General features: G+C 51.2%; 1 protein-coding gene across 9 annotated transcripts in view; it reads left to right on the top strand.

The window, feature by feature from the left end:
• The window catches only part of NCOR2 (nuclear receptor corepressor 2), a 237,005-nt gene that overhangs the window by 67,836 nt on the left and 152,993 nt on the right, over positions 1-16,176 (top strand). For all 9 annotated transcript variants that reach the window (XM_062624136.1, XM_062624129.1, XM_062624134.1 and 6 more), the window contains exon 3: positions 12,017-12,144. In XM_062624136.1, the coding sequence (XP_062480120.1) occupies positions 12,017-12,144 (128 nt within the window). The remainder of the gene's footprint in view (positions 1-12,016; positions 12,145-16,176) is intronic.

Raw genomic sequence — 16,176 nt, 5'->3', positions numbered from 1 at the left:
GCATCCTCTTTTGTTTCTCCATATGGTGCTTTCATATTTTCTCGCCCTTTCCAGCCTCTTCCTGGTGGTGCTCATGGTTCTCTGGCTCATCACTTCTGAGCACCCAGGTCCATTTTGTCTTCCTGGCAGGAGCACCCTTGGTTGGATGCAGCAAACAGCTCTGGGGGGAAAGGGGAAGGTGTAATCTGCATGGAGCAGGAGCACTTGGCCTCCAGCCCTCTTTGGCATGGCCTTGAATCACAAGGGAATGAGCATCCTCTCCTGTGTGTGGCCTTACCACAAGCCTGGTCCTTGCTCCTCACACCCATGGGGGAGCTCTCCTCACTTCCATACAGATTGTGGGGGGTGAACCTGCTCTTCCATCAGGAGACCTGTCCTTCTCTGTGTGGCATTCCTGGCTGGTGGTAGCAAGAAGAAAACTGAGCTGCTGTTCTTCCATTTTATCCTCCCCCACTTTTTTCCCTCCTCTTACCCTTGACCTCTCGTCTCCTCTTGGATCAATGCATAAGCTGATGGTGATTTATTGCCTGTGTTTTGTTGAATCCACTGAAGCTTGCCCAGGTTAATTCACCCAGATCGAGCCTCTCGTCTACGTGCTGTGTCACTCACACCTGTGCTTGCTCATCCTGGATGGTTGAATGTTTTAGGTTTAAGCCCTTAACAGAAAAACCCCTCTCCTTAGTGGAGAGCTTTAGTCAGCTCAAGCTGCTTAAATGAATCTTATTAGGTGTGGAGTGTGGCACACACTGGCTAGGCTGCTCTTTGGAGCTGCTTCTTGGTGGGTTATAGTGAGGTGGCCACAGCAAGGAAGGGGCTTGTACTACAAGTTAGTGAGGAGACCTTGTCTCGGGGTTGTGTTTCTGACAGTGATGGCTTCTGAATGGTAGAATTCCTGCTGTGATGATGTTAGGGTTTGACTTGAAAGCTGGAAACCCATGGAGTGACTGCAGAGGGGTGGAATTCCCTCATCTGCCCTCTTCAGGCTTCAGCAGAGCGGCACAGGGAGCAGAGCTGGAGCTGGGAAAGGCTTTGAAACAGAAGTGTTAAGGAGGGCGCAGGACAAGCTTTTGGCTGCCTCAGCTGGCTCATCCACATCGCTCAGGGCCTGCGTGCTTCTGCACAAAGAAGCTTTTCATCCAGGCTATGAGACATGCTGACCTGGTTCCATTTATGGGAGCTTTGCTTCCATCAGAGCGAGCGTGTTTGTTTGGGAGGTGGGACAGAACGAGAGCATTTGTCTCAGAAAGAAAATCCAAGTTCTCTTTTTATGGGAGCAGGAGGAGGATGTGCCCAGGTGAGGGGGATCTGCAGCTCTTGGTTTAAAAACGATCCCAAGAAACCTCAGTGCCCAAAGTGAAGACTGAATTTAGAAGAGAGTGAAAGGCTCCTGGCCTTGGGGTGCTGAGTCCTTGTCTTCTGCAAACCCCACTTGCTTTCCCCTTAGTGTCAGAGCAGGATGAACCAAGCGGGGCAGTTGTTTGCAGGTCAGATGGAGCTCAGGGTTTCTCCAGCCTGCCCTGCTCTCTGACTAAAGTGCACACTGGTTTTATCCTACCGTATCCATGTTGGAAGAAGCTGCTGGTGTTTGCTTCTAGAAGCTATTTTTGCAGCCACATGTAATCTTCCGAAGCCTTGTGACACCTTAGAGGTGTCTGGATGCAGGAGGGGGCTGAGCTGGGATCTGTCTGGATGGGAAGCTGAAAGGCTCCTCTTGTCACAAGTGTGCCAGCCCCACATGAACCTCCCCTTGCCTCTGCTGGGGAGGGCAGGCAGAGCGTTCCATGGAGCGTGTCCCTGCATGATCTGCCCCGCTGCTCTCAGCTGTTGGCAAACACGTGGCTCTTGCTTGGCAGCGCCATGGGCTGGAACCCGGCCATGGCTCTGGGGCTGGAGCTGATCTCTGGTGGGATTGCTTGGGAGAGGAGAGCCCAGTTGCTTTGAAGTTGCTGCGCTGTTTAATATTAAAAGGCAGTGGTATTTGCTTGCGTGTCTTGGCCAGGTCAGTTTTGTCATGGGATGTGTTTGCACAGTGAGAGCTTGTTTGGAAGAAAGCAAGACAGGCCAAAACCAACCTGACACCAGCGTGTCTTGCATCTGAGTAGATCCTGGTTCTGGTTTGCCGCATTCCAAGACATCCTTTCCTGAGAGCTGGGAATTCGTCTGCCTGGGGATCCTTATCCCAGCGGTGGGAACGCCCTGGGTCAGCTCCTGGGGCTGAGCGCAGCAGGGCTGCGAATGCTGTTCTCATATACATACATGATCCCATTCCAAGTGTGGCGGTCGCGCCCAGGGATCGGCGCGGCAGGAATGCCGAGCCCAGAAATGAGCCGTGACGTTATTTTAGGCTCGGAGACACTTCATGAGAAGTGATTTAAAGGATTGCAGCTGTTTGATTTCACAGATGAGGCAAGTGAGAGGGGATGCTGTGGAGGGGCAGGAGGTGGGGGGAGCAGGCTTGGGTGCTTTTCTTTCCCCATTGCATAAACCCCAGGGGAATATCCAACAAAACGGGGGAAGAGATGCATTTCAAATGAATAAGCAGGAATGTGCTTTGTGCATATGGGCACCATCTCCCAGCAGCATTCCAGGTGTTTCTGCTGGGTTTGGAGCTGCCAGAGAAGAGCCAGGAGTGGTCAAGTGAGGGTGTTTGTTGCCTGGTTTCACTCTTAGGTGTCAGCTTTGGGCAGGGCTGATCCGTGGCTCTGATCCAGAGTGAGCTCTGATGGGTGATGCAGCGAACTGGCTCTTCCACAGGGTAGGTTGGTCCTCAGCTGTGTGGGGATGTTGTCATCCTCTTCCTCCTCCTCACTGAGATGCATCTGGTCCCAGGGATGTGGAAATGGTGTGATATTTTATAATGGCCTTCAGTATAATTCCATTTTACCAAGAAACAGCCAGTGAAAATAGTGGATTTTTGTGTTTTTAAAGGGAAGAAGGAATCTCGGTGGAAAGGTTCTGCTTGATTTGACTTTCATTACCTAAAACTAAAATCGCCAATAATCATCAGTTTCTTCTTCAGAGCACTGAGTGTTTCTTGATCAAAGTGCAGGGGAAATGCTTTTGTTTTCCACATTCATTAGCTGTGCTGACGGGTGCTTAGTTGGCCTCTGTCATGTTCAGCTTGGAAACAGAGCAATTGTTTGAATGCTCCATGACCTTTAGCTAAAGGTGAAAAAGCACATTACTTATGCTCTTCCCCTTCTAATGTGTCTGAACTTAATGCTCTCTCAAATGAAACTTTTCCATGAAGGAGATGTTTTCAGGCAAGCTGCAGGTATTTTCTGTAAACAGATCAATTCTCCCGCATAGCACATGGACAGAAGGGTTCCCTGCTCTTCCTCCTGTGTGGAGCCAGTTTCTTGCTGTGCCCTCCTTACCAGTCACCCTTCTGTTAGTTCCCTGACCTTTCAGAGCCACAGGAGTGATGTGGCTTTGGATACAGGCTGGGTTTCCAAGAGGGTAGCACCAGCTGCGGGAGATGACAAGGGTCAGGGCACACAGCTTTTGTGCCAAAACAGCTTCTGCTTTCAGGGTGCTTTAGTGTTTTACCTGTTAGAGATCCTGAAGAGGTTTAGGGGTTGGTAAGATTGGAGTGTGTGCACATGCATGTGAAATTGGTGCTCCATCATCGTTGAATCCCCTCCCTGCCAAACGAGGTGCTCTGCATGCCTCCTGTTTGCCCCCATTCCCTGCACACACTTCAGCTGAGATGAAAAGGTGAGCTTAACCCTTCTGCTCCAGCTTTGAGACCATGCTTTCTCCAGTGCCCGGGAACAGCTCTGTAATTCCTTCATTAAACTCCCTGTTTGCAAACCAGCACTTGTGCAGGAGTGTCCCAGCCCGTTCACTTGGCCTGTGATAAATAACTTCCTTGTCTGTCTGAACCAGAGACCAGAGGTCAGTGCAGCCTTGTGTGTCGATTTGGTGTCCTAGCCAAACGATGGCCTGGGGGGAACGGAGTGCCTTCCCTGCCCAGGCTCCTCCTCCCTGCAGGGTTTGTTAAACCCAGCGTCCTGCCCTGGGAGGTGCAGTGAGGAGATGGGAGCTGCTGAGGTGGCAGGAGCTCGCTGCTGCCCGCAGTGACACGGTCAGCGAGGCGATGCCAGGTAAGCCTGCAGAGAGACAGTGTGTTTCACATTACAAGCGCCAGGCGCCTTTGCTGCTGTGTTGGTTTTCCTTGGAGTCATGATTCACACTCGTATGTGCTGGAAGCAAAATGCCAGCCTGTGTCAGGGCTCCAGGAGCATGCAGAGCGGAAGAGTTTACAGTGCACCACCTCCGAGCGCAAAGAAAAGCCACTGTGCCAGCTGCACGGATGAGCCCCCCCGCATGAAACACCCCCTGGTTCGTGCCAGGGATTCACATCCCGAATCCTGCCTGCTGCGCTCCAGGGAATGTGCTAAGGAATGACGGGAAAATCAAAAGCATATCTTGGAAATAGTGACTCCGATTGGGTCTGTCACGAGGACTCAGCACAGTCTCGCTCCTGAGCCTTTCCAGTGAAGGACTGCATTAGCTCTGAGAGGATTTGGGAAGATTGGCTTTCTGCTGTGGGACTGGGAGAGCAGGGAGGTGAAGGAACAGGACAACTAATTCCCTACCCTGGGGTCTCTCTCCCATTGCCAAGAAGGAGTTGGCTTACAGCAGTTTGGATTTAAAGCTCATTTTCCCTATGATACACAGCCTTTATCCAACACAGTTCTTTTTCTTCAAGCTACTGTAAACGTCCATGATTGCTCATTAATCTCTTTTTGGATGGGATTTGATGCAGGGGGTGATGCTTTGCATTTGGTTGGTTTCAAGATTATAAATCCACAGGGAAAGAAAGAACTTTTGCTGCGTATGTGGTTTGGCAGAGGTAGAGACCCACTGAAAGCACTTTTGGAGATGCAAAGCCTTTGCCTGTATGCCTGATGCACGTTGTCTCACCAACCTCTGGAGACACCTTCAAGACTTGGGGGGCTTTTGTTGGTTGTCACTGTCCCCACATTTGTTCAAAATGCTGAGCAAGCCAGGTTATTTGACCTGAAGGATTTGCTGTGGAGGGATAAGGAAGTGTAGGAGAGCTGAGGAGGGAATGTGCAAGGATGAAAGGGGCCTACACAGACATGCAGATAGGCTATGGGGGTTGTGTGTGGTGGGAGGCGGTGGGGGGCTGCTGCAGAAGAGATAGGATGATGAGCAAAATGACTGCGTGCTTGTAGGGTGGAAGTGTTGAGTTGGTTGTGTGAGGAGCTGCTCGCCCCACGTGGGTGTTTGTGACCACAAGTGACTTCAGGAAGCGCAGCACCAGGCGTGGGGAGTGGAGGAAGGGCAGACGGGTCATTCCAGCTCAAAGGCGCCTGGATGTGACTGGGACACGAGTCTTGTGATGGAGGGAGGCTCAAAAGCAGCACTGTAATGGATGTGGTGCTGCTCTGCAGGCACCTCTGGCTGGGGGGGGAGAGGGCTGGGGCTGACTCCAGCACCTGGCTCTGGTCAGATGACTGGGAAGCCACAACAGCCGAGAGCTGTCCCACCGAGACGTGACTGCTTCTCCATGAATGGCATATTCAGATGGCTCAGCTAAACAGCCCTGCTTTGCTCGAGGGGCAGGGAGAAGGGTGTCAGGAAGGGTGCGTTGCTGTGCAGCTGGTACAGATGCTAATGGTGCTGGCAGCAGACGTGGCCTCAGCAGAGGGATGGCAGCAGGATCAATGCCTTCCAAGAAGGGGCCACGTGCAGTGTGGTCACCTCCTAAAACAAAAGGCCAAGTCAGCAGCTTCTGAGAGATGGATGGCAACGAGACTGCATTGGAATAATAAGGGCATTTGTCTTTTCAGCACATGTTGTATCCCCGTAGGCAAGATAAAATGCGTGTATTCAGCCAGGTTTTTATTACTGACCTTATCTTCAACAGTGGAGCTGATTGTGGAGGAGTTCTGATTTGTTTTATGGATTATTTTTTCTTTCCTCCTTACATCTGCAGTGAGCTCCTCCCAAGGTTCTGGGGAGGAAGTTGCGCAGACAGCAGTGTACTTGTGGACAGCCTGTTTCGATCAATAACCACCTCCTTGATGCTTCAGTGGGAGGTTTTCGGTAGCAGGGGATGGCTCCTCTTTGCTGAGGCTGAGGGCAGTGGGCTGTATGCAGCCCGTGCTGTGTCTGGACTGCCTGAAGTAATGCTCTGCTGAACATTCCCCTTTCCTCTTACCTGAAATGGCTTTGGGAGAAATGATTTTCTCCAGGCAAAGGCTAAAAAGAGCATTTCTTGGTCTGATGAGCAACTGCTATGCTGCCAGTGCCAAGGGGTATCCAGGCACCGCATAGCTTTTCCTTTTAGTGCTGAAATAGGTCACGCTTGCTGCTGGCAGGGGGAGATTTAAAGCAACATCTTTTGTCAAGGTGCAGAATGTGTAGAGCAGTGGTGGGGACCATCCCCTGTCTCTGGCAAAGCCACTTTGGCCACTCCACCTCGGACTGGAGATCTGGTCTGCCTCTCTGGTGGCACTGATTGCGGGCCTGGTCTCCTGCTGCAGCCAGGGTTGCACTGAGGGGCCCAGGCAACAGCTTATTGCACAAACTCGTTGCTGGATGGTCCACATCCCTTGCAGGCTTCATGCTGAGATACGCTGCTCCGTGCTGGCTGCGTGTTCTGGGAGGGTGGGAAGCTCAACCTGCCGTGTGCTTCCCAGCGGAATAGAGTGGATTTGCAGTCCAAAGCTGTGTGGTCAAGTCTTGGCCACTGTGTTGGGTCACTCTGGTTTGTGTGTCCCTCCCCTCTGGCCATTGTCATTGTATAGGGAATAGCTGTGGCATCAGGAGTGCAGGTGTGCTCTGAGATGGGGAAACACCAGCGGAAAAGGAGGAGGAAAAGGATGGAGCACGTGGCTGGTGTGGGCGCCGCTCTGGGCAGCGCTGTTCTTAACCCCTCTTCTCTTGGGAAGTACAGTGGAAACCTGGACACTGGGGCTGAAGGTGAGCTGTGGGGTAGAGCAAGGTCCCTAGATCCACCACAGCCAGTGGAATGTTGTTGGGGGGACCAGAGGAATGTGGGACATGCACTGTAAAGTGCCCAACTCTGGCTCTGTGTTCCACCAGTGCCATAGTGTGTGAGGACACCAACCCTGCTGCCCTCACCCAATAATTCCCTGTGGTGGAGAGGTTCCCATGCAGCACATGGGCTGCTCATCAGCAGCAAAACAGGCCAGGCAACCTCTTCTGAAATTAGATAAGGGACAATTTATCAACAGTGAAATAAACAGGGATGCACCAGTGAGCATTGGTTTTTGCTCGCTAGTGGACCACACCATTAGCAATTGGCCTCATTTAAACTTAAATGCTTGGGAGTGCTTCAGCAGAAATAGCACGTTGTTAAGAAACGCAAACTATTCGCAATCCAGCGCTGGGCGAGCTCCTCACAGTCCTAATCCTTGGTGGAGGTGGTGAGGAGCTGGGATTTGCTCCTCGGTGAGCGTGAGCAGTGCCCTGGCCTGTTTGCCTGCGTGCGAGAGGTGACAAGGACAGCGTGAGACAGCGGCTTGGAGCTGTGCCCGGGTTGCTCTGCAGGTAAGGGGTATCCTGCGCGGGATGCTGTGATTCGAGGCGGTGCTGGTGCTGGTGCTGCTCAGCTGGCGGATGTGGTGGGACCCCGGGAGCACTGCTGCTGGCGTCACTGCACAGCAAGAGCTGATGGCTTTGAAGCGGAGCTGTGCGCACCAAAACCTGGCGGGGAGCTCCTGGCTCTGTGCTCGGCTGGGGGTGTGGTGAGTGACAGGGGATGGATCCAGTACTTGGGGCTGCTCGGACTGTGCTGCAGGTGCTGTTCTGGCTGTGCTCCAGGTCTCCATGGGTTTGCTCCAGGGCTGTTTTCCAAGGAAGCCAAAAGCACTGGGTGTTTGCTCTTGTTTTTGTGCTGGTGGGAGGAAGAGAGGAGGAGCAGTTCACTGTTCTGTTGCAAGACCAGCTCCAGGCTTCCTTTCTGCAAGCCTCGTGTCTCTGGGGTCTTTTCCTTGGGGGATAATTCTTGCAGCTGTGGGAATGCCATCTGGATGCAGCAGTCAGTAGATGCCTTATTCGTATGGATGTGCTGGAGCTGGGAGAGCAGGGTCAGAGCTGCTGTTGCCTGTGGTTTAATGTTTGGCTCCATGCGTTGCAGGTCAGTGCATCACTTCCAGCATCACTTTCAAACCTGCTTTTACTCCTCATTGGAGGTCAGGCACCCTGGGCTGGGCACCTGCAGGCAGGGGAAGGAGAAATGCAGCACACCAGCAAGTGCACATGTTCAGAACGGAAAGTGAGAGGCAGCAGGGCTGTGAGCAGTTATTAGTTTAGTGTGGGGTTGTGCTTGGGGCAGGGGACAGTGCAGAAATGTTGGAGGCCTTATGGTAGGTGAGGCAGCAGGCTGGAAGCTTTTAGAGCTGTTAAAAAGGGGATGAAACCCAGCAGGGCTGGTTTTGTGTTGCTGAGAGCTTTTCTGTAGCGCTGCATTCAGCCTCCTGGCTTCAGCCAGTTTGATTAGTGTATCTAATGAGCCTGATAGACTCGGGTTATTTAGGGTCAGAGGATTTACCAGGAAGGGGAGGAAGACTGCACTCTCAGTGTTCCCAAATCAAGTAACACAAAAGGACCCTGAGGCTGGGAGGGCTCTCAGTGAGCAGCACCCCCGGGCAGGGGCAGTGTGGATGTGCCCAACCTCCCTCATTGGGTGCAAAGGATGCTGTCGGCACCTCTGGCTGGGCCCAAGAACCTCTTCATTCTGCTGCATCAAGAAGTGTGTTATAATGAGGCTGCTTTGGGCTCTTCAGCATCTTATTTATCTAAATCTTGGCTGCATTGCTCTGCTGGGTGATTTATGGCACTCTTGGTGTCTGTCTCTGGTGATGCTGCTTGTGCCGGATCAGCCCAGCCGGTGGTTAGAGGGAACACAGTTCCCTTCACCCGGGTTATATTTTGGGAAGCTGCTGTTTTATCAAGAGAATAAGGTCTTGATATTGAGACTTCCAAAGTGATTTTGATTGCTTTGCTTTGGTTTTGTTTTGGAAACATTCCCACTCCTTCACCTGAGGAAAGAAGCTTAATTTCTATCAATGTAAGAAAAAAAAGTGCTCATCTCTTTGCATCTCTCCCTGACTGCTGCAAATCCTCCTTCCAGCCCCCTAAACCTGTTGATGTGCCAGAGCCCCTGACTACCCATGGTCTTTCTGCTTCCTTAATTTCTGTTTCATTACACGTAGTTCTTGCTCTGAAAAGGAACAACATGTACCTTGGAGCTACAGAGTTTTTTGGTTGTTTTATTTCAGGTCTCTTGCAGGTGCCAAGGATGCACCAGAAATTTTAGGTCAGGATGGGGAATAAATCCCGTTTGTGTGCTTTGGTGGTGGGGAATTCACATGGAACCCACTGGACGCTGCTCCCTCGCGTCTGCATGTGGAGGGCAGCAAGGTGCCTCCCACCGTATGTCTTCAGAACACTGCTAACCAAAACCAAAGCCTCTTGAGTCACAGAATCATTTAGGTTGGAAAAGACCTTTAAGGTCATCGAGTCCAACTGTTAACCCAGCACTGCCAGGTCCACCAGGCAGTTCTGAAGGGAGCTCCTGAACCTTTCCAGCATCTGTGTTTGAAAAACACAGGCATAGCTCCCAGTGCCATTTGTTGTAGTAACTTGGTGAGCCATTAATGCACCTACGTCCTGCCAGGGCTCCTGTGGCTCCTTCGACGGTTCATGACAGGGCACAGGGATTCACCAGTTTTAATCCTCCTTGCTGATTTTTAGGTTACTTTTTCTTCTGCTAGAACCAAACCCTGATGTGAGCAGAGCAGAGCAGGTCACAGTGAGGTGGGTGGTGGCTGGGAAGGCAGGAGCTGGTGCTCACCAGCACTGCCCTCAGTGATGAAGCCGCAGGGGCACATCTGCTGTCCCAGCCCATGGCTAATAGCTGGGAATAGCAGCCTTCCATATCACTTCAGGCCATGCCAGCAGGCTCTGAGCTCCACCAGCAGTTTTCTGATGGGGGATGAAGAGGAAAAGGCAAAGCTCAGCTGAGTGTGGGTAGGAGGAAAAGGAAGAACAGATGGTTCTCGGGACACACAAGCGCCTTCTCTTTCTTTTCTCAAGGGCACAGCCGTCGAGCCTCCCAGACGGGTAACTCTTGTTTGTACACCCACAGCGGTGATGGTCCTGGTTGTGGGCCTCTTGTGGTGTCTCCGCAGACACTGTGTGTTTGGTTTGTAGGTGGATGTCAGGAGCTGCGTTGCCATTTTTGTTTTGAACCAGGACGAGTGTGAAGGTGGGGGAGCACTGTAGGCAGCGATTCTGCTTTGGCTGTAAGAGCTGATGGGCTCCTTCACTCCACACGTCTCAGTTTGTCCCACCATTGTTTGGACCAATGGCATATTCTGTCCCCCATGGATAGAGCCAAAGGAGAAGCAGCATCACGGGGTAACATCCTCCCTTAACACCTGGATTTACACCAGTGGATCATCCCCATGAGGATGAGTAGATGCTGTCCCAGTAATGCCCTTCTCGTGTCGCAAGAACCTGTCTGCAGGCACCCCTTGCCCCAGAGGCTGAGGTCTGGACTGGCCAGGCTGGAGGTGGAGACCAGGAGCGTGGGGCTGGCAGAGGTTCCTGGTGTTTCCCAAGGCTGGTGAGAACAGAAGAGCAGCACCCACGCTATTGCCTGATGCTGGGAAGGAATGAACCTGATCCCAAACACTGGTGCACTTATCTAGGCGTATGGAGAAGCGATGTCCATCAGACACCACCGTTCTCCTTCCTCCTCCATTTCATATTTGTCATTTCCAGCTTTTGTGCCAGAGAGCTTGAATGTGGGGTAGGGAATCTGCCTTTCCTGGCTGCCCTGTACTGAGTGCTTACAACTTCTGTTTTCCAGAAAGCTCCCATGCAAACATCTCGTTTTACCATCTAGTGGCCAGAGATGTTGGGCTTTGATATTCCCTTTTACTCCTCAGCTGGAGGGGCGCATGGCATCCAGTGCTGGGCTGCTCTCCTCACCAGTTCAGAGAGGGGGTCACTGGGGCTGGTTCTTGCTACTTAAGCCCCAGAATCCTTTCTTTGCTGGCCATGCACCTCGCTGGGGCACTTCTCCTGCTTCCTTAGTGCTGGGGCATGTCAGTCTTCATCTGATCAAATAGTATCAATTGTAGCTGTTAGGGCTGTCAGCCCTGCCCACACCCCCAGCTGCATGGGGTGTTTTATTTATTGGGGTTTTTATTTAGGCTTTGAAATACCTCTTTTTGAGGGAATTGGAGCTTTCTTCTTCTGGTTGAGAACTGTTCAAAGCAGACTCCCAGGTGGGATTGGTTCTAACATAAACGTGTGTCAGTGTTACCAGGGATATTCTGTGGCAGGGCTTTCCATGCCCCTGCCAAAGGTCTCAGTTAATGAGATGATTAGTCTTCTGGTCAAGTAACTATCTGCAAATAAAAGCTAGGAGTTGAATGTAGCTGCTAAAATGCTGTTGCTGGATTCAGTCTGTGGCACAGAGCAGGAGGGATCCTTATTTAATTAAAATCAGGAACATACTGTACTGTACTCTCTCAGGGTCAAGGAACAAAAGAGACGTACACATAGTAAGTAGCAAAGTGTCCTTTCAAACCCCTTGAGCTCAGCCCTGGGGAGCTGTGTTTAAAGGGACACTCTCAAGATAACATTTGTGATTTCTCCTTTTCTTTCTTTCCCCGTATTGCTCTGTGGATTGATGCTGAAAGCGCCCCTCTGACTCTCAATTTTCTTCTTACCTGTTCTTCATCAGGACTTTTGGATGCCAGAAATCCCTGTGTGCATGCCCAGTGCCTGAGCTGACACTGCTGGGGTCCCCAGTTAAAAGGCTGGAGGCAGGTTGGACCAGGGCTGAGCTACCATCCCAGTACCATTGCAGGACTGGGGTTACTGGGAACCCCTTGGGAGGGGGAAGCACTGTATCTGTATGGTTTCTTCTCAGTTATCAAGGCTTATGCTTGCTTGGAAGTTGCCACCAGCCTAACGAGCTGTTGTGTGTTTGTTCCCGCAGGACGTTGCGCTGTTGGAGTACCAGCATCATTCCAGGGATTTCGCTTCCCACCTCCCGCCGGGGTCTATCATGCAGCCACAGCGGCGGAGGCCGTCCCTGCTGTCTGAGTTCCAGCCGGGCAATGAAAGGTACCAGCTCCCTGCTTCCCCTGGGATATGGGCATCCCGTCTGCATTAGGCAATGTTTAGTGCAGCGCTGTGGTGTGGAGGAGAGCTGTGAGAGACCTGGGCAATGTGTATCAGTACGGACTGTGCTGAGCCTTTGTGCCAGTTTAGCTTCCTTGTGCTAGTGCCAGTGGCACCTTTGGCTTCTTCATGCACTTTAAAGGCATCCTAAAAACACCAACAAACCCAGCCCTCTCACTCCTAGGGAGCTATACATTGCTGTAACTGGTTGCATTGGCTCTCTTAGAGTAGAAAATAAAGCTGTGTGGTTGGGTTTGGGCTGTGGCTCCCGAGGCCGAAGGGAGGAGTGAGAAGAGCTCATTTCCACTGCTTGTCTCCGCTTCCTCTTCTGCTGCTCTTCCTCCCTGCTTTCGTTGGCTTTGTTTCTCTTCCTGCATTCCCTGCACAACTTTCTCTGAGCAGATTTTTCCTGCCTGCTCTCCTCACAGCTCTCCCTGTGTCCCTGTTTTCGTTCACAGCCTCCCGTGGGAGGCTGGCAGTGTTTTTGGGTGCTACTCAGACGTCTAAGTGCTGTGTGGCTGGAAATGCTGTAGATGCTTTCACCACAGGGGCTGATCTCTTCTGAAGGCCATCACTCTCACTCTCTGTTTTGTCTCAAAATGCTGCCCTCACAGTTTCTCTTCTGCATTTGATACTTAGTGGTTTTGGAAAAAAATGGCCTGGAAGCAAAATAAGAGCCTTATGCAAAGCATTTTTTGATGCTTATTCCTTAGTTGGGCTAAGAATAAAACCAGTGCAGAGTCAAGAGATGAATCTGGTTCTCTAAAATCATGACTGTTAGGGGAGAGGAGAAAGACCTCAGGGTGCTGGATGCATAAGGGCATAGCTGCAGACAGGACCCTCCTTTCCTAGTGGCATGGATTTGGTGCTCAGCAGAACACCCTGGGAATCTGGAGGCAAAAAGCAACCTCCAAAGTTAGTTTTGCATCTGCCTTCCTTGATGTGCTCTTCTGGATTGTGCCTGTGGCACCTGCATGTACAAGAGGGTAATGTCAGTTCTGATGTTGTGTAATTTATTGCAGCGTGTTACATTGCTTTGCTTTGATTTCTCAGTGCTTTGATTTCTCAGTGCAGAGTAACACTGTTAACTTGGAAGTGGGTCAGGTTCAGCTAAATCTGGGGGAGACGGGTAAAGAGAACCCAACAACATATTCCTGCCTGGTTTTGCTTTTCACACCACTTACGGTTTGCAACATGGAGAACCAGTTCTGCTCTCCAGTAAAAGGAAGGTTTCAAGGTCTCAATGTGCTATTTCAAGTAAATATATCTTGGTTCTTCCATGTAACTAAAAAAACCCAACTGCAAGCCCTGGTGTCTGCTCTACCACATGCCAAGTGTGCTGTGGTCTTCCAGGCATCTCCCTTTGGCTTACAAATGTTTCAGACTCTCCAAACTTATTTCTTGTGTTGACAATCACATGAATGTGGGTAAATGTTAATTGAGGTTGTCAGGTCTTAGATGCACATCCAAATGCTTGCCGTGGTTACTTTGCTGTCAACCTGCATGGTGAAGGTTTGGCATGCTATAAAAATACCAGACTCAACTTATATTTCATCCCTTTAACCTGTAACATCTGAAAAATTGAACTTTTGCAAGAGCTATGCTGAGTAGTAAAGCTAAAAGTACCATTGAAGTTCAGCCCAGGTGGCATCAGAATGCTGGGGTAGGGACTCATTAAAAATGGGGGCATCTGGGGTGCAGGTTGGGGGGGGTGTCTGCAGACATTGTCAGTCCAATGTAATAAATTATTGAAGTCATTCAGACTGGGAGGCGTTGGGGCTGGGGAGGTGTTAGTCTGTTTTGCAAAGCCAGCTACTGATTCTGAGCATCTTTAAGCACTACACTCAATCTTTCCTATGGGGACATCTTTGTGGTGTGAGGATAGTGCTTGGGGTGGTGTAAATGGAGCCTTTAGGGTGCTTGGTTTGCTCACCTGAGGGTTCCTCTGGTGCTCAAGGGTGAAGATGCTGGAGCGTGTGGAGCAGGGTGGGTTGGTCATCAGTGCCCACCCCAAAACATGGCTCTGGCTTTGCTGGGTGCAGAGCGAAGCCTGGGCAGGGGAGGGTGGTGAAAGCACAATCTCTGCAGCTGAGTCCCCTTGGCACATCTGTAAGCACTTTGCTTTGTTCCTGGGCTGGGATTGATGGGTTGGAGCAGAGGCAGCTGGCACTCAGCATGAGGGCTTGGGGAGGAGGCAGTACCTCCTTTGACCAAAGGCAAAGTAATGTCCTCAGTGTGGGCGCAGGAGGGTAAACAGGGGGAAGCACAATGTCTGAAAGGTAGCCCCTTACCATGGTTCCCTGCCTGATACCCCCCCCCCCCCAACTTGGTAAACAGTGGTGGTGGGTAGGAGACAATCTTGCCCTTGAATCTTGTTTCAGTGGAGGGGGATCAGGCTGCTTGATCCCACCTGCCCCGTGGTGGCTGCTGTTCACCCTGGAAAACCATAGGGATTCACTTTGTGCTGGTTTATGGGTTTGTCCCCCAGTTCGGGCAGATCTTGCTGTCTTTGCATGTGGTGTTTGAGATGCAGAAATCATTCACCCTTGCTTAGGTTGTTTTCCTCCAGCTTTGCAGGTGTTGTGTCTCTCTGGCTGCAGTTTTGCTGTAGCCTCCAGGCAGTGGTTAGCTGTGGTCTGGTGAAAAGGGAGCACGCAGTGAAGTGTTTCACCGTGGGCACAGTGTTGTAGGGATGAATCAGGTGTTGGTGGCAGAAAGCTGCTGAGTGGTCACTCACCAGAAGGAATGGGGTGCTGAGATGGTCCCACGTTTTGGGGCTCCCTGTGCAAGAAGCTTGTTGGATGCCAGGCTCAGGCAGCTGGATGTCCCCTGGGAGAACCAGTTCCTGCAGTGTCCCACCATGGTGGGCTCTCCTCCCTTGGGGGTGATGTGCCCCCTGCTTATCCTGCATCCCAGTTCTGCAGGAGGTGCTGGGGACTTGGCAATAGCCGTTCTCCAAGTACTTCAGCCCTGAGAGTCATTGTCACCCCTTGGTGGATGGGTAGAGACTTGAACTCCCTGTTGCAGCAGTTCTGTCTTGGAAGAAGGCAGGAAAACTTGAACCTCTCCAATGTGTTGCTGTAGGAAAGTTGGCTGTGTCTGTCTGCAGGGATGTGCTGCTTTCCTTGATGGTTTTTTTGGTAGCAGGCTTTTTCTTGGAAGGATCCACAGACTTCCCCTTAGCTCGCTCAGCTGTGCCAACTGGACTGCAGGAGCGAAGAGAAGTATTTCAGGCTTTGCTGTTGGTACAAGTTGTACCATGAATACTTGCAGAGGAATGTCCTGGCAAGGTGACAAGGATTAGGGTTTTTTTCATTCCCTCTCTTCTATATATATATATATATATATATATATATTTTGGTCCACAAAAGAAGTGAGGAAAACTGGGTTGAGTGTTAAATGGCAGGTGCCAGCGGAGTGAGGGCTCTGAGAAATCAAGGAACTGTGTTTTCCTGACTTCTCATACGTGTTAGGATTTTCAAGCGAGGAATGCTGGGGTGGATAATGGCTCCTCTGGCAGAAAACATGGCTGGAAATAAGCGCTGTGCCTGTTAACACAGTGTATTCCACCTTCATCCAGAGTAAGATGAGTCACTATTTTTATAGGAGACTGTTTCCCACTTTGGGAGACCGTGCTCCTTTTCCAGAGCCTCTCTGCTTAGCAGTCATGAGGAGTTTGCCTGGTGCTGATCCCAAGTATGACATTTAGGATACGTTAAGCAGCTGCTGTGTTTCTGCAGCCATCCGTGATAGTTATGTGCAGCATAGCATGAGAGCAGGGCTAATTACTGTGCTTACTGAATGTGATGAATCCTGCTGGCTGGGGAGCACTGGGAAGCCAGGGCGGCGTTCCTGGCCGCTGGAATCACATGCAGCTCTTGGTCTTCATCTGTGCTGGGCCAAATGGCACCAAGTGCTCCCGAGTTAACAGCGCGGCCGGTCTGGTTTTATTTATGGTCTTTAATTAAGTTTCCG

Source organism: Pezoporus occidentalis, unplaced genomic scaffold, assembly GCF_034315485.1.
Source record: "Pezoporus occidentalis ecotype Australia unplaced genomic scaffold, CSIRO_AGI_Poc_V1 ctg262, whole genome shotgun sequence".
Lineage (NCBI taxonomy): Eukaryota > Metazoa > Chordata > Aves > Psittaciformes > Psittacidae > Pezoporus > Pezoporus occidentalis.
Note: the sequence above shows the minus strand (reverse complement) of the source record. Positions and strands in the feature narration are given on the sequence as shown.